Source organism: Polypterus senegalus, chromosome 4 (genome assembly GCF_016835505.1).
Source record: "Polypterus senegalus isolate Bchr_013 chromosome 4, ASM1683550v1, whole genome shotgun sequence".
In the NCBI taxonomy this organism is placed as follows: domain Eukaryota; kingdom Metazoa; phylum Chordata; class Cladistia; order Polypteriformes; family Polypteridae; genus Polypterus; species Polypterus senegalus.
The window spans coordinates 139434649-139458435 of NC_053157.1; the positions used below are offsets into that span (position 1 = coordinate 139434649).

At 37.4% G+C, this 23787-nt stretch overlaps 1 protein-coding gene across 2 annotated transcripts in view; it reads right to left on the bottom strand.

Moving 5' to 3' along the window:
* LOC120527676 (BEN domain-containing protein 4) overlaps nucleotides 1–23787 on the bottom strand; it is a 91079-nt gene that overhangs the window by 26620 nt on the left and 40672 nt on the right. Inside the window, exons 2-3 of one of the 2 annotated variants that reach the window (XM_039751367.1) lie at nucleotides 16965–17030; nucleotides 15204–15767 (exon numbers count right to left, since the gene is read on the bottom strand). In XM_039751367.1, the coding sequence (XP_039607301.1) occupies nucleotides 15204–15767; nucleotides 16965–17030 (630 nt within the window). The remainder of the gene's footprint in view (nucleotides 1–15203; nucleotides 15768–16964; nucleotides 17031–23787) is intronic. The other variant, XM_039751368.1, reaches the window with a different exon arrangement.

The window sequence follows — 23787 nt, forward strand, 5'->3', positions numbered from 1 at the left end:
GCCGAATCCAGCTCCTTTTGGAATGTTTCAAACTCCATAATGGACTATAGCTATTGACTTGGGTTCTTGGTGGCCACAAACCCTAGTGGAAATTAAGTTAAAATTAAGTGAAAACAAACACACTTTTAACAGCACCCATTTCACCAAATGTGTTTTTTTCACTACAGGGTTAAAGAGAGAGAACCAATTTTATCCACTGTAGGACATGCTGATGAAGGACACCAGACTGAGAAACCCTTGGTCTTGCCACAACCTGCTTAAGAAATAACATGAAACATAACATTCTCAAATTTGCTTCACCAATTTCTGGTTATGGGAGACACCACTGACAAGTCACCGGTCAAGACAGCAATCGCCGCATGGCCCATTCATGAGCAGGACAACTCACACTCTTCCAGTTTAAATTTGCTAATTAGGTTAACCTATGCATTAGGGATATCAGAGGAAACAAAGAGAACATTCACAATCCACACACGACTTGAGTTGGGAATTTTGGGTTCATGAGGCAGCAGCACTAGCCGATGTGCCATCTTCCTGAAAAATTAAACTTGACAATTTCAGTGACTAAATTGTTAAATATATTTGAGTGGCCATGATTAATAAACATAGTCATAAAAACAAAACTTGGTGAAAAATCAGAAATCAGAATCAAGCTGAGGCATAAGAACAAAATGAAAAATAAGGTGGATTCAAAATTAGAAACGCTCTAAGGTCAAAGACAGCATACAAAGTTAACTGTTATGTTATTTAAATACTTTTGGGAACCAGTGTAGTATCCACATTTAAGATCTTCCTCATCCCAACTGTCAGGGGCCTCCTGTAGTGATTGCCTCCTTGAAACTGTGCTCCAAATCTATAAATTCTACACTTCAAGCACAGTGAAAAACACTCATCACACAAACCTGACCAAACACATGTGACGAAAACTAATAAAAATAACCCACTCTGAAATTCTGTTCAACAATACGGGAACCTCATTAACTTTAACTAAAATGAAAGACATCCTTTCAACCAAAAGTCAAACCTAATAACAACAGCAGAAAAGATAGAGAAAGTATTAAGAGTACTGGATATACTAAGACCAAATAACCAGTTAAACAAAATACAATTTTATTAGGCTTCACTAATTTTATTTCACAAAGTAAAAAGTAAAAAAAGTGTTTACAACATAAAGAATGGTATTAAATGAGAACCAGGAAAATGGAAAAAAGAAAGATGACATTTACAACAATTAATTAAAACTAACTCCAAAGAAATATTGGGAGAGAGAATGAGGAAGAGAGAAAAAGAGCACAAATTAAATTTAACAGGACAAAAAATAAAGAAACCATAAGCCAACATGTTAATTCAACTTTTTAATATAATTACAAGATGGGAGACATTGTCCTAAAGAAAGCAACCTCTGAAAAGGATTTAGGGGTTTATGCTGACACAACATTTTATCATCTAAGCAATGAGCAGATGCCATTAAAAGGCAAATAAAATGTTAGGTTATACCACAATAACTGTTGAATATCAGTCAAGGGATGTTATGCTTGGACTATATAATACACTAGTAAGACCACATTTGCAGTGTTATGTGCAGTTCTCATCCCCAGGAAAGAAAAAGGACATAGCAGCACTTGAAGCTGTGCAAAAGAGTGCACCCAAGTGCTTCTCCGGACTTTAGAACATGTCCTGCTCTGTTACAGGTTTAAACAATTAAACCTGTTTAGAGAAGACTATGCGGGGTCCTAATCCAGGTCTTCAAAATTCTCAAAGGCATTGATAAAGTAGATCCAGCAACATTCTTTTAGCTTAAGGGTGATTCACTTACTCGATGACAGCAGTGTAAATAAACTGGAAGAAAGCACTTGTTTAGGCAAAGAGTTGTGGGAATCTGGAACAAACTACGGAGACATATAGTTGAAGAAGAAATAAACCTTGCCAACCATTAAGAAGAATCTGGATGAGGTACCAGGATAGATTAGCTAAGCTAAAGAAACGAGCTTGATGGACTGGAGGATCTCCTCTCATTCATCAAATTTCTTTTTAAGTTCTTCTTATGTTTTCCTAAAGTCTTTCCTAAATCCAACAATTCTAAACCCTGAAAATATGTAGCAACATCTTTTTTTAAAATTCATTTTGGCTTTCCAATCTACACTGAGATGGTGTTTTCTACCACCAAAAGTAAATACAGTATTTTCAAAAACTCCCTCTGAAGTGTACAAATGTTTAAATGCTGGGTCTTGCATAGCAGTGTCGATGTGAAAACAAACGTTTTTGAAAATGCTGTCACATGATTGCCAAGTAATCAGGTGCGTGGTGGTCATGTGAATGTCAAGGAAGTCTCTTGTACATTTTAGTGAACTATTACATCCTTATACTGAAGGTCAGACAACACAAATGAGATCACCAGAGGAAGTCTTTAGAAAGTCATCTTTATTTTCTATTATGTATGAAATGAAAGACATTTCCAAAAAATCAACAAATTAATTTGATTGTTCCAGCATATTGTGTCTGAAATGGTCAGGGAAGCGTTCAACACCATCACTGTTAACCATGGTACTGACTTTCACAGATCCTGATTTACAGGTTTTTGTTATTTTAGTTTGGATGACAAACTTTTAGAAAACGATCTGAAAGTGCAAGTGTTTAATGGAAAACGTTTGAAACAAAAAAGGGTGTTTTAAAACTTATTGGTGTTTGTGAGGAATAGTTAGATTTTCCAAATGCAAAATTCAAAATAAAACCAAATTGAAAAGAAACTTGAATAGAAGGCTCCTTCAATGCCAGAAGAAATAATTCAATGTCCGAGTGAAAGAATAAGGAATGAGACTACAGCAGCTTGTCAGGTACAGTCTCAAGTGAACAAATTAACTGACAGTACAAGTGAGTTTATGATAAGTAGAGACCCTGCCAAATTTTAGGAAAAAAATCAAGCTCCAACAAAATCTTAACTAACACTCTAGATTTGCAGAAAAAGCAAACTTTCATTATATTTAAATGTTACTAATATTTATCTTCCTAGACATTAGATGTTTAGTGATCTTTCTCCCTCCTTCTCTTAGTTTTACATACGGTACATTTTCACAAAAAAATGTCAGCCTTCCCCTGTTCAGGTTCTGCTAGTCAAGTGTTTTTTTATGAGATGACGTCGGTGATGTCATACTTTAGCCTGTGTGAAAATATGTCAGGGTTAGCAAAAAATGTTTATCAATCTTTTATCAGTTCTTTTCTGGTAATGATGTGTGAATAGGAATAAGTACAAAGATATTTTCTGATTTAATTATGTGGAAATAATGTGCAAATTTGAGCAACAGAGAAGACTGGGTGGTTTGAACTCAATGTATGTGTGTGTATGTATGTTCAAGCATCACTTCCGAATGGCTGGAGAGATTTTCATGAAACTTGGTACACATGTTTCTCATTGGTCGATTAAAAATACTGTAGGGTGAAATCAACCCTAACCCACCCCCTTCTGGGTAGGGTGGGGGTGATCTTGTGGTCTTGTTATGTACACTCGGAACGACCACCAGAGGGCGAACTGGAGGTGACTGCCAGCATTCTTTATGTTTGAACAGCACCATGCCCCTGTTGCTTTTGAAATTAAATAGAGTCAACTGGATGATAACATACATACAAGACCGCAAGACAGCACATTAGTGAGTCTTTATTGTTTGCTAATTTATTATTATTTTTAAAGTTGTGTTTTTATAATGATATTATTCTCAAACAAGTAAAAAAAAAACACTTTATTTTCCTACCAGGCAATGCTGGGTATTTCAACTAGTAACCAATAAGATAGCAGAAATTTTTGTTGTAAAAATAAAAAAAATCTAAAAATAAAATGTAATGACTATATTTCTTGATCTCTGAAAGGTGCATTTAAAATAAGGGAGCTGTATATAAAAATTTACAAAGCACAGAAAAAAATAAAGTCATAATGAAATCATAACAGATGTCTCTGCAAATTTACCAGTGCTTTTCAAAACTTTGTACAGTGTGTGCTATTTGTTATGACTGGGTGTCTCAAAGACATAAGACCCAAAAGTATTTCCAAAAATACCCGCTAGAGGGGAAAATCCCATCAAAATCCCCAGCTAGATAGTAAAGTTGCCATGAAGAATCTTTATAAAATTTATAAAAAATCTTTCTCACAAAAATACTCTTCAACAAGAATTAAGCTCTGTAGAGCACAAAAATGAAAATCACAGTTGCATAAGACGATAAGATAATCCAATGTAATTAAAGTTCAAATACAAGGAACAAAGAGTGGTCAAAAATCCAACAAATCACAATAATCACAGGGAAAATAATAACTCACCAAAATACCCAAGCACATCTGAAATGAGCTTCCAGGAACTGTGACTCTCCAGATTTATGGGGTGGAGGGCAGTTCCATGTGGTTATTAGCAGGTGGGACGACAAACAAAACACATGGAACATAGCACAGGCATAAAAAACAAAGCAGACAATAAACAAAAGTAACATTAACATACTTCAACGACTTGAAATTGAATAAAAATGACATAAAAGAAGGTGTTGTACCCCAGCCAGAGGGAACCCTGGCTGGAATATATTACTATTCAAGATGTCTCAACGAAAGCTGAACTTTCCCAACTAATCGAGCAGCCCAAACTTCAGCAAAATCAGTCCAGGAAGCTGAGTTGCTTCAAGTGGGCAGACAGACAAACAAACTGATGGATAGACCGAGTGATCACACAAGGTGCTTATCACATTATATGCACCTAAAAAGGAGAAAGATGGTATGAGATTGTGGTTGAACACACTATATCTGAAAAATGTTTGTAGAACCATCTGTGTTGTGAAGCAGCATGCCAGTTGGTTATCAATAGCTTGGAATACTTTTTGAAAAATTGAAACTGGGCTCTTAAGTTGTGAGGTATTTGTATAATCTGTAATTCCCTGTGATTTCCTAGTCATGTAAATGGACATTCCTCAAAGCAATGTGACCCAGCAACTACAACTGATAAATTTAACCTTCTCTCTGACTGAACATCATGTGGTGTGTTGCCAGCCTAAGAGACGTTATGCAGCTGTAGGAATTATAGCCACATCTCGGTTTCTGATAAGCATCTCACTTATGTGCTCAAAGAGACATTACACTCAGTAAAGAAGTGTAAATAAGAGTTGGTGATGATGAAATGGCCTCAAAGGAACTTCAGTTCGGGTCCTCGGATTTGGAGACAAAACTCTGAGCATAATGATTAAAGAAAAGAAATGAGATTACTAAATATATTTCATCAGAGTTAGAAGAGAACTGCTGTGATATAACTACCCCACACTACAGAAGAGTGATCTTAGATTCTCAGGTTACAGAATGATTCATTTGGTCTGCAGGTTAGGTGAACTGTGCTAAATCAGCAAACAAGTTAGAGCCTTGAGTCCAGGTGGAGACCTACCTGCAGTGAATGTGGAGTGAGCCTCTGGTAGTATTATGAATATACAGTACACTGTCATGATTGACTTGATTCTTATTGAGTATAAAGAGGTTCAGTTGTTATAACTCCTAATGCAACGATCAATAAAACTTGATAGCCGATGTATAAACTTTAAGCAATAGTGTCCTGCCTCCAACTTTCACTTACTTTCAAGGTAACCTTACTTACATTTTTCCAAAGCTGATGAAGTTATAAAGGAAGGAACAGGAGAGAAATGTAAGTATATTAATACAAGCTGCTGTACTGTCATTCAAACACTATTAATAAAGTAATGATATGGGCATACCACATTCCCATCATAACTCAATCATTTGCAGTATGTTTGTGTGTGTGACTATTACAGTTAAGATTTCTTAAATAAGATCTGCTGGAAAATATGTTGGTTACAATATCAGTTTTAGGTACCATACCATAGTTCTATTACTGAAACCACTTAGGTTAGAAAGAAGTTCATTTTGTGCAGGTTTTGTTTGCTTCAAGCCACTGTGGTTTAAGGTGTGACTCATATTAAGATGAGACATAGGCTATGCTATTGCATATTCAATGTAGTGTATGTATACTTTGGGCCATTTGCTGTAAGGTGTAGAAGAAAACAAAAGAAGGTCAGATCACTGAGCAAGTGTTAATATACCGTATTGAATCAATACATGAACATATAAAATGACGTAGAAGTAGAACCTGGCCCTCTTTTTAGATGGAAAGGCCATAGAACACTGACAATTGAGAACAAGACCTCTTGGTTGATAGGTGGCAGCTCAAGGTCTCAAGCTGGAGAAAATGAGAGGTAAGATTGCTCACTTGAGGGTGATGTTTGGGAAAATTGGCAAGAGGTCAGTATTCTCCTTCATGAAATGGTAATTACCAAGGTGTGTCACTAAAGGAGAAATAGGTGCCAATGAGGTCCTGAAATGTTCTCACCTAATCCTGCCTCCATAGAACTTCCACAATGCTATAGTCTCTTAAACTGATGAGCTTCTTTGAAGACCCAGCCCTTTAAAGATGCATGGTTTCGCTTGTGGTCCACTCCAGCTCTACGTTTATGATTCATTTCCTTTAATGTTCACTTTATTTGTTTTTGGCCTTTCAATCACCTGTCGATTGTTATGGTGTGCTGGTTATTGTGGTGGCCACCAGAAGAACTTAGTTCATGCATGTGTCTTACCAGGCCTCCTCTACCAGTCTTTTTTTGTTTTCCTTATTTATAACACTCCCAAAAATCCCAAAATGAAGAAAACAAAACAAACCTAATAAATTTAGTATACCTAATAAACTGAAAAAAAGTTTTGGACTTTGGCTGTTCTTTTTTGTATTAATTAACTGTTTCTACTTTGGTTTGGAATTTCAAAATAATCTGATGTCTTAAATTTATTAAAAATGTTTTTGGGATTTAAATATAGAAATTTGCTTTTGCCAACTTTGTTTACATTAAGTATATTGAGTTCTGTTTAATTGACTTTTCTGATATAGATTTCTGTTCTACTATTATTACTTTCTTATACTTTAATCTTGTATTAGCCTAATTTTTATTTCTGGCAATAAACTTCTAATAATTGCATTAGCCTTGTTTGATAACTGAGAAGATATGGGTGGAGTCCACTCTTTGTAAGTGTTCATTTTAATCACTGTGGGAGGCACAGAGGATGCAAATTCCATCCTATGGATTACTAATAGCTCACAAGTGTAGAAACTCCAGGGAGGGAGTTCTAGAGGGAAACTAGAGGGAGTTCTACCCTGGTGTTCTTGTACCTAAGGATGGACCAGCATGAACACAGAAGTAACTGCTGGGCTTGATGTGAGAAGCCTCTAGGGCAGAGTTACTTAACTTTGGTCCTAGATGTCCGCAATGGCTGCAGGTTTTTGTTCCAGCTAGTTTCGAAATTAGAAGCCAGGCAAAGCAGACAAAGACACTTGGTATTTAATTATATGGCTTATTAGTGCTTTTATTCTTCCATGATAAATCTTTATTACATTGTGGATTTTTTTGAGAACTTATTTGTAGGTTTTATGGTCTAGAACTTAATTCAAACATTGTTTTGGCACAGCTTCTTCATGATGCATACAGTGGTGTGAAAAACTATTTGCCCCCTTCCTGATTTCTTATTCTTTTGCATGTTTGTCACACAAAATGTTTCTGATCATCAAACACATTTAACCATTAGTCAAATATAACACAAGTAAACACAAAATGCAGTTTTTAAATGATGGTTTTTATTATTTAGGGAGGAAAAAAATCCAAACCAACATGGCCCTGTGTGAAAAAGTAATTGCCCCCTTGTTAAAAAATAACCTAACTGTGGTATATCACACCTGAGTTCAATTTCTGTAGCCACCCCCAGGCCTGATTACTGCCACACCTGTTTCAATCAAGAAATCACTTAAATAGGAGCTGCCTGACACAGAGAAGTAGACCAAAAGCACCTCAAAAGCTAGACATCATGCCAAAATCCAAAGAAATTCGGGAACAAATGAGAACAGAAGTAATTGAGATCTATCAGTCTGGTAAAGCCATTTCTAAAGCTTTGGGACTCCAGCGAACCACAGTGAGAGCCATTATCCACAAATGGCAAAAACATGGAACAGTGGTGAACCTTCCCAGGAGTGGCCGGCCGACCAAAATTACCCCAAGAGCACAGAGACAACTCATCCGAGAGGTCACAAAAGACCCCAGGACAACGTCTAAAGAACTGCAGGCCTCACTTGCCTCAATTAAGGTCAGTGTTCACGACTCCACCATAAGAAAGAGACTGGGCAAAAACGGCCTGCATGGCAGATTTCCAAGACACAACCACTGTTAAGCAAAAAGAACATTAGGACTCGTCTCAATTTTTCTAAGAAACATCTCAATGATTGCCAAGACTTTTGGGAAAATACCTTGTGGACTGATGAGACAAAAGTTGAACTTTTTGGAAGACAAATGTCCCGTTACATCTGGCGTAAAAGGAACACAGCATTTCAGAAAAAGAACATCATACCAACAGTAAAATATGGTGGTGGTAATGTGATGGTCTGGGGTTGTTTTGCTGCTTCAGGACCTGCAAGGCTTGCTGTGATAGATGGAACCATGAATTCTACTGTCTACCAAAAAATCCTGAAGGAGAATGTCCGGCCATCTGTTCGTCAACTCAAGCTGAAGCGATCTTGGGTGCTGCAACAGGACAATGACCCAAAACACACCAGCAAATCCACCTCTGAATGGCTGAAGAAAAACAAAATGAAGACTTTGGAGTGGCCTAGTCAAAGTCCTGACCTGAATCCAATTGAATTGCTATGGCATGACCTTAAAAAGGCGGTTCATGCTAGAAAACCCTCAAATAAAGCTGAATTACAACAATTCTGCAAAGTTGAGTGGGCCAAAATTCCTCCAGAGCGCTGTAAAAGACTCATTGCAAGTTATCACAAACACTTGATTGCAGTTATTGCTGCTAAGGGTGGCCCAACCAGTTATTAGGTTCAGGGGGCAATTACTTTTTCACACAGGGTCATGTAGGTTTGGATTTTTTTCCTCCCTAAATAATAAAAACTATCATTTAAAAACTGCATTTTGTGTTTACTTGTGTTGTATTTGACCAATGGTTAAATGTGTTTGATGATCAGAAACATTTTGTGTGACAAACATGCAAAAGAATAAGAAATCAGGAAGGGGGCAAATAGTTTTTCACACCACTGTATACACAGGATTAAATGGAAGCACCTTAGCTGGAGGTTCCTTTGTCATTTGCACCTCATTATTACCTGATGGTTGGTTAAGAAAACAGGCAACAATTAAAACCTAAATACAGCTGTTTAAAACTGAAATAGGCAATTAAGGGTTCTGAATCGTAACAAGTGTGTTAACTAATCCCAAAATAATATTGGTTTAGTAATAAATAATTGGGCTTTAATTAAGAAATCAGTTAAAGCCACTGTGGCCTTCCAGGACCAGAGTTGAGTACCTTGCTCTAAGGGACCTCATTCCATAGTCTAGAGTTAGGAAGGGGTGTTTGGAACAAAGGCTGTTACGATTATAGCAGGTAGCAAAAGGAAAAACCATTTATGCCATTATACATTTACATTTAATGTAAATTTGTTTAGACTATGGTAAATTTAAGTAACAATAAATCTACTTTTATTTAGAAAAACTAAGAGGTTAACTTATAACAAATAACACTCCCAAAAATCCCAAAATGAAGAAAACAAAACAAACCTAACAAATTTAGTATACCTAATAAACTGAAAAAAAGGAGTAAATTCTTATCCTTCAGAAAGGGAAACTGTCAAAAAGCTAACTGCAAAGTAAAGGAGTATACTCTACAAACAAAGAAGCCTACATTGAAACAATAACCAACTTATCTAATTGGTTAGATAACAATGGTCTTAACAATGGTCACAGCTTTACTTAAACTGCTCAAATATGCCATCTTCAGAGAAGGAGAGCACCAAAGATGATGAAAAAAGAACTCAATGCCCCAGTGTGCAGCCTGAAGTGATGGTCCTAACAACAGCACACCTGAGTAATTGGGAGACCCGCCCCCCTATGTCTAAATTAAGAGGAAGGATGAAAGAAGCAAATTAAGAAATACAAAATCAGTTCTCAAAAAAAAGGTAACTAAAAATTATCAAAGGGAACAAACTTCTTTACAAAGAGAAATAAAGCAAATAGAAACATTTAACAACATTAAAAACAGGCATGGAGCCCCAACAAGACAACAGCTCACTGTCTACAGGATTTGGTGTTATACTTACAAGGTTGGCAAGTATGGCAGCTACCACATAGGAAAGACACAGGTTCTGCCTTTATTTATTGTACTCCTCCATTGTTAACAATTAAAAGAGGTCATCTTAGATTAGTGACCAAGTAATTTTGTAATAGTATTATTATTTGGAAAAAGGGGCACACGTGAGTCTATAGTTATAGGACTGAAAAAGGGTAGCATGGCAAATACTTATCTATAGGAAACAGTTTTGCCATTGGGCCCTGTGTTGGACTATTACCCAGTCCAGCACTGTCTTATTGCTTGTACCCTGTGCTGCCAGGACCCCTTACCCTGAAATAGATAAAGCAGGCTTTCAAATGTTACATTATGGTTTCCCATTTTGTACATTACACATTTTGTAAAAACTAATTGAAAGTAATAACACTTCAATTCAGATAAACAAAAAGCCTTATTGCATAGTGAACTAGTAATTTAATTTCAACATGTGCCTTTAAGGGGGTGGGGATAGGGATATAAGTTGTCTTCTACACATCTAAGCTACTGGAAAGTACTAACTACAAGACAGTCTAAGCACACTCAAATAGGGGCAGTACCAGGGTGGAAACACAATTGATTAAGCAAGGTTTATTGACAAGAAAACTTTCCATTACTGTGGTAAAAACAAACTGCTCTTAGTGCAGTTTTGGTTATTTTATTCTAGATTGTAATGTGCACGGTTGGGTAAGGGGGAAAAAAGATAAAGAAATGTAAAGTGTAAATGGCAAAACTTATGAAGCGACTCCTGCATACTGATCTACTCGTGCCATACTGATTGCATTTCTCTTCCTTCCAAGATTGCCTTTTAACACAGGATTCATTTTAAAGTGGTGTATAGATGAAGATGCAATGAAAGGTCGTCTTATACTTGTACTGAGCTGTTGTGAAAAGAAAACACAAAACCTCACAGAAATCGGACATGTGTTGCAGTAAAATAAACTGTTGCTTTGTGCTACTTTGCGATTAAATGTTCACTGAGAATTACAAAAAGCATACAGCTCCATGAGACGCCTCTGATCATGTTGAACCATACTCCAGCAAGAGTGCGGGACTGGAAGTCTGGCACATGGCTCACAATATTAGTTGCTAGCAAGAAAGGCACTCACTTTTCTCTTCTGTTGCTATTAATTAGAAGGATGCAACTGTTATTGCAACATTCAGAAGTGAAACGTGAATAACGAATTTAACACTTGCTTGGTGCCACTGCCGCCTGTTTATTCACACCTGTCTTTGACCATGACACCCCGCAAATAAAAGTACAGAAAAGGCAACTAGGCATTCATGCATCTGCCTTAAGTAGATGTATGCTCATTGCCCTTCTAACCTGCGTCAAGTGCTGTAACCTGAGAGCTGCACTTTTAATGTTTCTTCTACAAATAATTAGTGCATTTTATACGGGGGCAACCATATACAGAAACTACACTTAGTCACTGCACTTGCTGGCACAGACACCAATTATTCAGTATCATCCTGAAGGTCAGAAGTTAGACTTTAAAAGCTGACCTAGTTAAGAATCCAAGCAGTTAATCACCCTGGCATTCATGTTGACAAGAGATGAGCACCAGTCTCCATTTCCAAATTATAAAGACAGAGACTGAGTAATTTTGATGCTGGAAATTTTAAACTGTCTGGCTTGAAACAGCAGGACAGTTTTTAAACTTTTGCAAGCAAGGGTTAAGTGCTGTTTTTGCTGTGTTAAGAGAACTAATATAATATGGTATGACTCATATTTAAGCAACCATCCTGTGAAATTTCAGAAAACCTCTTAAGTCAGTCAAGGTATTAAAAATGTAGGTGAAATGCTGATTCATACTGATTATGGACAGAATAAGGGTTTAAATAGTTAACTTGTGACACAGAGGTGCAGTGGTTATAGTTGTTGGGACACAGCTTCGTTGACCTGGACTTGCTGGATATGTGGGCTTTGTATGTTTGACAGGGTCTTCTCTGGGTTCTTTGTTTTCATTCTGAGTTTCAAGTCAATTTAATGTCTCTAAATTTGTCCAATGGTGTGACTGATCCTACCATGGAAGGACTGCCCATCTAGGGCTGGTTGTTGCCTTTTTCACAAAGCTGCTATAATAGGTTCTGCCTTCCAGAGTTCACGTAACAAACATAAAATAAATGCATAACTAACCTACCTATCAAATGTATTGCCCAAAAATGTCACTCAAGTATGCCCCTGTGTCCTACTTTCAGCCATTAGTAGGAGAAAAAAGCAGTTTAAGGCAATGTTCCATTCTCAGCTCTTACTGAGTCATGTTCATGTTATGTTGAAATTGACAAAGGGAGGAATTCCACAGTCCTCTCAGGCTAATCCACACAAGTGGGAATTACTTTTAACGTGACGGAACATTTTAATCCAGTTCAGTGTTGTGGAATCTCAGAGCCTATTCATTCAGTGGCTATAGGGCAGGAACCAGTCATTGTTGGGGTCCCTGTCCACTGCATAATTCATACACGTACTCACACCAGGACCAGTGTAGAACTGCCATTTAACCTCTATGAGGGAGGAAAACAGGAGGACTCAGATGCAAAATCCACTTAGACAACAATCAGGCAGAGAAGTCAAATCCAGATGCTGGATTGTTGAGGTAGCAGTACTGAACAGTGTCATTTCCAGGCAGAGGAGCAGCTTCAGCAACAGACTGCTGTCACTGTCCTGCTCCACTGACAGAATGAGGAGATCGTTCCTCCCCCACACTATGCGACTCTTCAATTCCACCTGGGGGGATAAACGTTAACATTATTCAAAGTTATTATCTGTTTTTACCTGCATTTATTATTCTTTAATTTAATATTGTTTTTTGTATCAGTATGCTGCTGTTGGATTATGTGAATTTCCCCTTGGGATTATTAAAGTATCTATCTATCTATCTATCTATCTATCTATCTATCTATCTATCTATCTATCTATCTATCTATCTATCTATCTATCTATCTATCTATCTATCTATCTATCTATCTAATGACTGTGGCACCAAGCTGCTCAGAAGGCACTCATTTCATTTCAAATTTATTGGTAAAATGATTAAAAAATATAAAGGATTTTCTTAAGTAATACTATCCATAACTTCCTAAAACAGCTAAATCCAATTTAGGGTTCACAGGAACCAGACGTCTATTCATTATGTTCAGTTAGGTTTCTGGCATAATTATTTTTCAATTTTGATAAAGTACAATTTTGTTGAATTTATATAGGGAATTTTGTGAGCTGCATAAAAATGCAAGGGGTTTTGCCTGAAAGGGTGCTGATATTTTATGTGGCCAAAGATTGGCTCCTGTTTACTAAAATATATGAATTGCAGGCTTCTACCATTTTGTGGTTTAATGTATATTTTTCTTGTTTCAGAACCAAGTCAAAATGGCTGCCAAAAACCACAAAATTAAGTATCACCCTATCACCAGACAATGTTAGGTAATAATGCACCTTTGGCGATTCATTCACACCTTTCACACCTAGACAGCTTGTATAGTACCAGGAGCAGTAACCTTCACAGGCTAGTCAAGAAATGGGTTGCAAAATTGTGTCTTGGCAGAATGGCTCTGGAAGACACCCCAAGGTATGGCTGATTGTGCATATGTATGAGAGAAAAAAATGCTGCTCTTGTGGAGCAAACCATAATAAAGAATTGAAAAGTGATGATGAGTAAGAGACCAGAAACTGCTAGGATCTGTCCAAGGTCAGATGAATCCATTCTTCAAAAACAATTAAAATGAGCAATGTCTTGCATACATTGGGTGCCTAGAACGTTGACTACTGAAGTGAATCATTATTTCCGGCAGTGTTCCTGGAAATCTGGTCCTGCTGAATTCAGACTATGAAAAATTAAAGAAACGTTTATAATAAGGCAATGAAACCTATATATATCCTGATGATTCAGTGCCCAAATTATAATCAAAACAATAGAATCATGGTGATCCTCCCACACTAAAGAAATTCAAGGTCCAACCCAGTGCCACCAAGTTCATGTGAACAATTTAATATGTTGCTCAGTATGCAGTCCTTAATAATTATTTTCCTCAAAATGGCCACCTTAGCATATTACTCCGATTTGCTTTGCTGTTTGAGGTAGTGGGTCAAGGAAAAGCAGAATAAAAAGCCATTAACCAGTGTGCTTAACAATAATGCCCCAGCTCACAGCTACAAAGGCTGTTGGGAGAGACTGGGGATTCAAACACATGTCACACCCACACCGTCCTCCAGACCTGGGCCTGTGTGATGAGTGGCTGCACAAGCAATGAAAATGAGTTGCACAGAAAAGCGTTGTGAATGTTAGAACACATGTATAAAAAATTAAACTTGTTTTGAGTTCTCTGGCTCAACAATTTTTGATCACCTCTTATATAGATACGCACTCAGATATTTTAGTTTTTGCAGATTGATCAATTGCCATATTAATATAAAAATAAATATTTTATAGTCAGTTATTTATGCTGAAAATAAATTTAAATTCATACAAAACAAAAAAATGAACAATTGATTATTAATAACAATACTGATTTTTTAGTAAATAATCGATGACAGTTTAGTTTAGTTACTGCAAAAATGCATCTATTACTCATTTACTTTTATGTAATAAGACCTTAACAAAGGCTTCCTTTGGCCTTCATAACACTTATTCAACTCTGTGCAGTGTGACATATTGACATGATGGTAAAATGACTTGTTAATATGAAGGATTCACAGGTCTTGTACTAAATACTTTATGTAATATATCAAGAGAAATGTGTGTTCAGTTAGGCCACCTCCAAAGTGAAATTTTATTAGTAGGTCACACTGCTGAGATGAATAAACACTTTAATGATGCTTTATAAGTGTTATGAAGACCCAAAGAAATGTATTTTAAGGTCTTGTTACCTAAGAGTAAATGAGTAATAGATGCATTTTTGCAGCAGATAACTAAAATGTTGCCGACTGAATTAATAAACAGACACTGAAAAGGATCAAACATTTCATTGTGCTTTCATTTGACATTTATCCTGATTTACCATATTGTAAAACAATGGCACTAACATTATGCCTTACCTGGAAAGCTGTCCAGCTTGCGGCGCAGTTCTTCATTTTCTTGCTGAAGCGACAGGACTTCTTGCTCTAGCTCCAGACACCTGGGGCAGTATCCCTCCTCTTCCTCTTCCTCTGGGAGAGTGGAAGAGGGGTGGCCATGAGACTCAGAGGTGGCAGGAGATGTCCAGCCTGCAACAGTATGAACAGGGGAAGAGGACAATGGATCTATGTCACTGGCATGACAAAAGTCATTTGCAGCGGAAGTACTCTGAGAGGGCCGGCTCCCAGCTATCAGGTAGCTCTGAAGAGATTCTGTGAAGACCCGGAGTAAGGCAGATGTCTGCTGCTTCTTCTGTACATATTGAATCTCCATGTCTAGGCTGTCCGATGTCTGCAGCTCCCCGGGGCCACCACCTTTGACCATCTGACACTGGACAGATCTTTCCCCATAACATTCATCTTCTTGTTTTATGTGAGACACCACTGACTGGGATGGCCGGGGATCAAGGAACCTTCCATTGTTATTGAGGAGGCTTAGTACCCGACTGCATTGCTGGGCAAAGGCATCTAAAATCATGCGGCTTTCTGTAATCAGACAAGAAAAAAAGATCTTTATTAATATCTCATTTTATTGTACCTGTTTTTGTATTTTACATCTCTGAGTTAACAGATAACAGGCGTACATGTGGTTAAGAGACAAACTGGCAGTTAGCTGTAGCAATGCTTCTAGACGCCTTTGAAGCAAGCAGAAAGTAATAATGCGTGGTTGTCAAGCACGTCTTGAGAAAACTCACTTTTCATCCAAAAAAAGACAAAAACCCATCATCATTTTTACTTAATGTTCCTTGATTAAAAATAATATCTGGGTGTATTCACCTAGGTACAATGGACTAATCAAACAAACTGAAAGACACTCAGTCAAATCCTTATACCCAGTTACTGCAGGATTTCAGCTTAACCTCTGTATGCAAGTGCTATTTGATACTGACTTTCTTTGTCAGCTCAGACCCAAATCCAAGACTTGCTTATTCCCCCCTCAGTCTACATTTAGGCCCTCATTCCTTTCATCAAAAATTTTTAAACAGCAATCACTTAAATATTCCAATTGCATTTACTACAAATTATAAGCTTTATTTTTCATTGTGAGCTTTCCTTCTGCTGCTCCCAAGTGAATCAGTGAGATGTATGATCGCACTGGCATTATTTGAATCTTTTCTACACTACATTTAGTGATTGCTGGGAAGAGTCTGAGACTTTCAGAAATTGAAATAGAGGAACAATTATGTGCTGACAATCAACCAGGCAGCATGTTTTAGAATGTGGGAGAAGAGGAGGCACCGGAAGAGGTTCAAATGGGTATGGTGGGTATAACAAATTCTGCACAGAGGACACCCCCATGTGCCACTAGGCCTCAATAACATATATTTTATGAGCTGTCATGTTGTCCTATTTGAAAGTAACCTTTAAAAACTGACAGCCTTTTTTGAGGACCCATTTCTCTCGTCTGCATAGTGCATGCTTTTCTTTTTCATAAAATACAGTACTTTGAGACATGGTTAGTGCGTAAGACCCATGTTATAAAGCACTCTCCTCCTAACTTGCCTCAGCCCATAGCTGCTGTGCACATTTATGTCTATGTTTTATTAACTCTCTAATCCATTTTGTTCTTTTGTCATGTGAAAGATATCCAGTGTCAGCATGTGATGTTCTTTAGCACTAAAAAGAAAATCTGACAAATCATTACAGTTAATTGGACTTTTTGAAATTGGGATTGAATCTCACCTGAAAACCTTTTACACTTCCCAAGTGGCCCATACTTCATGGGTTGGAAACTACGGCTGCAGACCCCTAAAATACATAGATAAATCAATATACTGTAGATACTCTAGAGCCGTACTTTCAAGATGTAATACTGTTGTCTTGGTTAAATGCACAGATTCAGCTCAGTAAAACATAATCATACCCTTTAACTCTAATGCCTAGAAGCATGCTTTACATTTTACAGCTCTAGCCAGCAGATGATTATATTACATTTTAAAAATGGCCAGCTTTTATACATTTGCTTTGTTGTATACTGGCTATTAAAAAATAAGTGCCTCCTGTCTGATCGTTCACTCCACTTCCAAACATTTACCAATTAGGCCAGAAATGCTAAGCAAACACGGCACTTAACATTCATCCATCTTCCTAAATTGCTTCTAGAAGATAACTGTTTTGTGGGTGGTCTAATTTAAATTAGTCGTGTTGTAACTGAAGTGTTTTTTCTGTTCTAAAGAACATTGACCTTCCGAAGTTAAATGACAAAAATTTCCACGACAGTAACTCAAGGCAGAAAGGAGGATCAAGGATGAGTATGGAATGCCTTAATAAGGTAAAATAAAAAATCTAACACAATTCTTTCTTGAGGCAGGATGTCTTTTAAGGCTTCTCTTTACAGCTATCTGTACCACAAAAAGATGCATCTAATTAGAAATGGTAGGCTTATTTAATTTTAAAAGTCTGGACTTTAACTAAAGTATGAGCTGTCACCTATTGTAACAAATTACAATACATCAAATTAAGTGAATATTTATTTTAAAAATGTGATAAGTAAAACAATTCTAACTCCTAGACAGTCATTAAAAATAGGCATAGAAGAAAAATATGAGCTACACAGGTCTAAAAAGCTGTGCCATTCACATATTTGCCAAGCTCATACAGCGTAATACTTCTGAAGAGAACCAAGATGCACAGGTGAATACGTAAAAAACTAAGGCACATTCTTCCATCTCGACTAGTTTATAGTAAGCTTTTTGTTTTTCTGTCTATCTCAGGGATACTCAGTTAACAGTCCTGGAGGTCTGCAGCGGCTGAAGGTTTTTATTCTAACCAATTCCGTAATTAGCAGCCTGGCCTTGCAGATAATGAGACTTGGTGCTTATTCAATTATATGGCTGGTTAGTGCTTTAATTCTTCTAGTACAGAAACTTTACATTTATTGTTTTCTGAGAACTGTAGCGATATGTTTTGTGGTCCTTCCCTACTCTATCATTTATTTCAAAATATTGTTGTAACACAGATACTTCATGATGCATGTACACAAGTTTAAATGGAAGCATGTTAGCTAGAGCGCTGCAGGTTCCTTTGTCATTCGGTGTTAACTGATAGCTGGTGAAGAAAACAGGAAACTATTAAAACCTAAATGCAAAAGTTTCAAACTGAAATAAGCAATTAAGGATCTGAACTATAACCAGCAAGGTAACTAATCATTTGAATACATAGGTTTGTGTGGTTATAATCCTTTGTGCCTAAAGAAGGTCCTCGGCACTTAACAAACTGTTGTTTACCACCACCATGATAGAGACTGAGCCAGTCTGTCGTACACAACCCATTCCACCAGCTTCTCACCGATTAGGAGATGTTACTCGGGACACATCTTCGTTGTGCACCTCAGAATCATGAGATGTTTTGGCCTTTTAATCACAATACACCCTCTGCTGAGGCAGGCCCACCACAGGCTGATCAGACTTGAGTGTGTGTCCCATTCTCTTTGGGGCCCAGGTAGGGTCCTTACTCTTCAGACATATCCACTGGCTACAGTGTTCAGCAGGCTCTGATGTTTCCTTGATAGTCTGACGCGGGGCTTGGCCATAGATTATGTGATCCCTCAGAAGCTTTGTAGTGGATGTTGCTATAAAAACCCAATAACCAACCGTGGATCGCTGCTCTAAAGCCCCACCCAAAATATTACTTTATTAGTAAATAAATATGTTCAAATTAGAAAACTTGTTAAAGCAAAAGCCTACAACCACTGTGAGGTCTCCAGAACATAACAGAGTACCCCTGATCTATATGGTGCGACACAATTTTCATTAATGCCTAAAATACAAGTTAGAACATAAGAATGTAAGAAATTTGACAAATGAGAGGAGACCATTTAGTCCAACAAGCCCATTTGTCTAGCTAATAGCTAAGCTGCCTCAATTGTACCAAAGATGTGGAAGACCAAATGTACTTTCTAAAATGGTTTAAGGTGTTCAGCATGTTTGCCAGTATTGAAGCAACAAGGCTTTTATTAACCACTATTGTGACTAATAGTGTGAAATCACTGTATATCCCATGTGCACTAAACAGTCAAGTTGAAAATCCAGTGAAATTACTTTTGGAAACAAAAATATGCATAATTAATAAAATACAAAGGTATCAGTGATTCCCTTTTTAAGGCAAGTACAACCGTAATAGAGAACAGTAGCTCTGATGACACCTCTGTAAAGATTAGTTATTCACAAAAAATCACTAATTTTTTAGTTTACATCCTCTTACAAATAACACAAAATATGTATGGAGCTTGTTCAGCACTGGTGTACTCATATCTGACTAACTAGAATTGTGATTGACCACTGACATGGTCGGCTTGATGTTGTGTCTCAGACATGATGTTGACCATTGGCCCCCCAGAGTGTCAGCTTGTGGGCATCCTTTCCTTTTGCTTAGCTTTCCATCTCTCTTAAACCACCTAAAGCTCACCCACATGTTTAGTATATATAAAATATAGAAAAGAATTAAGTGTACAATACTCATGGTGATCATCCAAGAAACTGGTGAAGAATTTGTTAAATGAATAATCGATTTAAAAATGATTTTTTTATGTGTTGCTTACCCCGCTTGTGTTTTGTAGTGAACACTGAGAAAATAATTTAATCCCATGTTTTCACAGACACCAGAGATTAAAAAATATTTTTGGTTAAATACCATTAAATAAATGCTTTAGCAAAAATCTGGAATAAACAGAAAGCGCACATTGCCTGGCTTTTGAATTGAAAAAAGCACTCCTGAAAAATAAATTCATTTGACATTATGTTAGAAAAAATGCAGGTATTTTGTTTTGTGTGTTGTGAGCATATGACTGGATGACTGATATGTGGATGTGACATGAGTAATGTGAGACTTTTGTTTTGTCATTGTTTGCTGTGGTCCAGCATTTTTCACCATAGAGCACCTTTCTATCATAAACACTTTAATCTCCATTCTCCACAGAACACATGGGGGAAGTAACATACATATAAAAATCAATTTTGGGAGGAGTATTCCAGTGGTAGCGCTGCTGCCTCGCAGTTAGGAGACCCGGGTTCGCTTCCCGGGTCCTCCCTGCATGGAGTTTGCATGTTCTCCCCGTGTCTGCGTGGGTTTCCTCCGGGCGCTCCGGTTTCCTCCCACAGTCCAAAGACATGCAGGTTAGGTGGATTGGCGATTCTAAATTGGCCCTAGTGTGTGCTTGGTGTTTGTGTGTGTCCTGCGGTGGGTTGGCACCCTGCCCAGGATTGGTTCCTGCCTTGTGCCCTGTGTTGGCTGGGATTGGCTCCAGCAGACCCCCGTGACCCTGTATTTGGATTCAACGGGTTAGGAAATGGATGGATGGATTCCTTTAAGCTGTGGAGTACAATAGAAATGTCCCTTTTAGAGATATAACATTGTTCCCCCAAGTTAGACACCCGGAATCACAGTCCCAGTTTTGAATCAAAGAAAAATGTTGAAAGGCTTAATAAAAATACTTTACAAATATTTAAAGCAGTAACTTGGGCAGCTTGATAAGGCGGCAGGAAGTGGTATTGATTGCTTAAAGGTAAAAAATAGAAAAGTGCATTTCATTCTGCTACCAATTTTAAAATAGTCTACAGATAACACTTAATTTAAGTATGAGTTGATAAGCATAAGTAAACTTTACTGGCAGGCAACAAATATAAAGACTACTGCAAAAGAGATCTAGCAGTATATGAAAAAAAAATCAAAGCTACTAAATAACTTATATGTTATTTTTGAGGCTCACGCATGAACAGCTAGTTCCCCTTTGGTTGGTTGTTTGTTTTATTCTTCTTTATTTCTTTGTGTATTATTTCTTCTTCTTGTCCCATTTTTAATGTGTGCCATGCAAATGGCTGCTCCTTCAGTGTCTAACAGATTGGATAAAAAAATGTAAGTTTTAATCTATTGTATTTATTTGCTGTTTACCTTTTTTGCACTCTTGAAGGGTTCATAAGACTGGAATGGAGTCAGTCTGAAATCCATCTATCCATTATCCAACCCACTATATCATACGTAACTACAGGGTCACGTGGGTTTGAAATTGCAATATAATTCCATAGATGTTGCTGTAGAAATCCATAAAATGCTGAATTTCTCTGATTTGGCAAGAAAGATGGAAACGAGAATTGGAATGTGACTGTGACTTCTCCAAAAAGTCCATGACAAATGAGACAATGAAATGGAGTCTAAACTCAGCAGCTCTGGGCGACTGATCTGCTTTTCAGTTTTGTAGGTCTGCATTCACCTGTACTTATCACTCTCTCTCTTCCAATGTACTGTGTAGTGTAGGCATGCATTTTACCCCATTTTGATGCTGAGAGAATAAACACAGCTACTTTACAATCTGTCTGACATTAATGACAAAGATAAAGCTTAAATGTGTGGCTGACACAGGACTGCATCATAGACTGACAGTGACACTTTCAGACCCCATACACCCACTGAAGAACACTGCCCTGGACACGGCTGTTTGCCTATTTCTCAATGAAGGCTAAAGCAGCTACAGCATCAGACTGTTAGGAGAGGCAAACGTGGTTTGAGGGATGCTTGCATTCTTCTCTCTACCTCCAGGTAGTCCAGTGCTTTTGTGTTTTATATGGAACTTTCAACAAGACAAGCTAACTGAAAAATAATAACATTTGCAAGATTTGTTTTTCATCCACGATATTAAATGACAACATCACCAGGGATCATGACTCAGGCTTTGACTCCATTATAGTCATGCTGATTCATTCATACCTTTTGTAATAAAATAATGGAGCATTCATGAGAAGTCTTTAAAATCATTAGAAAGAAACAAAGCTTTTCCATCCATCCATCCATCCATCCATTGTCTAACCCGCTGAATCCGAATAGGGTCACGGGGGTCTGCTGGAGCCAATCCCAGCCAACAGTTTTGTTTTATACTGGAGTGCAAATAATTATGGTCTTACACATGCTTCTATTGTTAAACAGTATCATATCACATCAAATGTCTTGCATAAACTACAATTCTTGCTTATACCTTAGAGAATAAGAGCTTGGGCAGAAGGCCATCTGCAGTCTGCTGAGTTACTCTACTAGTTGTTCAAAATCACTGTTATTTTGGGTTATTCATCTACCGTAACATTTAGCAGCAAATTAATTCTAATCATACTGTTTAACTAACATATTAAGGTGATTATCCATATACTTTAAAATCCTCCGATGGTGCATAAAACAATTTTCAACAATTTCTAGCCTCTATTAAGCTTAGAGCATACTATAATGGCGTTAAAAATTATGGCATACAATACTGTACTTTCATAAAAATTTATATATATGTTAAATTATGGAGTAAGGTTACATTTTCGAGGTGTTAGCAGTTTTAACTATATACTGAATATAGTGAAACATTTGTTAGCATCACAGAGCTTGGTTAACATGTAGCTTTTTATTTGTATCCACTTTGATAACCAGATATTAGTATATAGTTTTCCCTTCTTTCAGCACACAAGAATGAAATCATCATTTAGATCACCAGCTTCCACTAATTCAATGAGATGGCGGATGTCCTCCCTCATCAGCTCCCTGCTCAAGTAAAACACACTAGCGATTGAAACACCTCTTTCCCCAACTGTTGGTGCCCCTTGCCCGATATTTTGATGCTGATTGGTTATTTGATTACATTTGGTTTTGGTGCAGTTAAAGCATGCTCTCGAATTGAAATGCAATACACTGGGAACTGCCACTAAGTGAAAGACAATACTTTTTTTTTTTTGCTTTTAGTTATGGCACATAATCTACAGACATGAATTAAAATGCAATACACTTTTGTATTGCCTTGAAAACCTTGGCTCCTGGAATTCATGTGGATGTTACTTTGGCATGTACCACAAACATAAAGATAGTTACAGTCCACTTACACCCCTTCATTTCAACAGTCACACTGCAAAAACTGCTCAGGAATGGTTTGAGGAACATGGCAAAGAGTTCAAGGTGTTGACTTGGCCTCCAAATTCCCCAGACCTCAATCCAACTGAGCATATGTAGAATGTGCTGGAAAAACAAGTTTGATCCACAGAAAGCCCCACCTTGTAACTTATAGAACAAAGGATCTTCTACTAATGTCTTGGTGCCAGAATACCACAAAACATCTTCAGAAGTCTTGTGGAGTCCAAGCCTCAATGGGTTAGAATCATTTAGGTGGCACTATGGGGACTTACACAATATTAGGCCAATGGTTTTAATGTTGTGGCTAACAAAGCCTCCATTCTAGATCCAGTTCCAAGCTCAGATAGATGGGAAGGATACATCAGGATACCATTCCAAGGAACTTTTCAAGGTCAACCATTTATTTATTTTGCTTTTATATCTGGAGTAGTCAGGATCTCTCAAAATGAAGTGAATTGAAAGCCTTATGTGTCAGAGTTCAGTTCTTCACATTTAACATGTGTATGCATTCATTTTGCAAGTTCTTTAACCACTTCCCCACACTACCTCAGTATATTTTGGTCTTTCATGAATGTTACATGCCCTGCTTTTTTCAGGGAAATCTGTACAGATTCAATTTCCTTAATTAGCA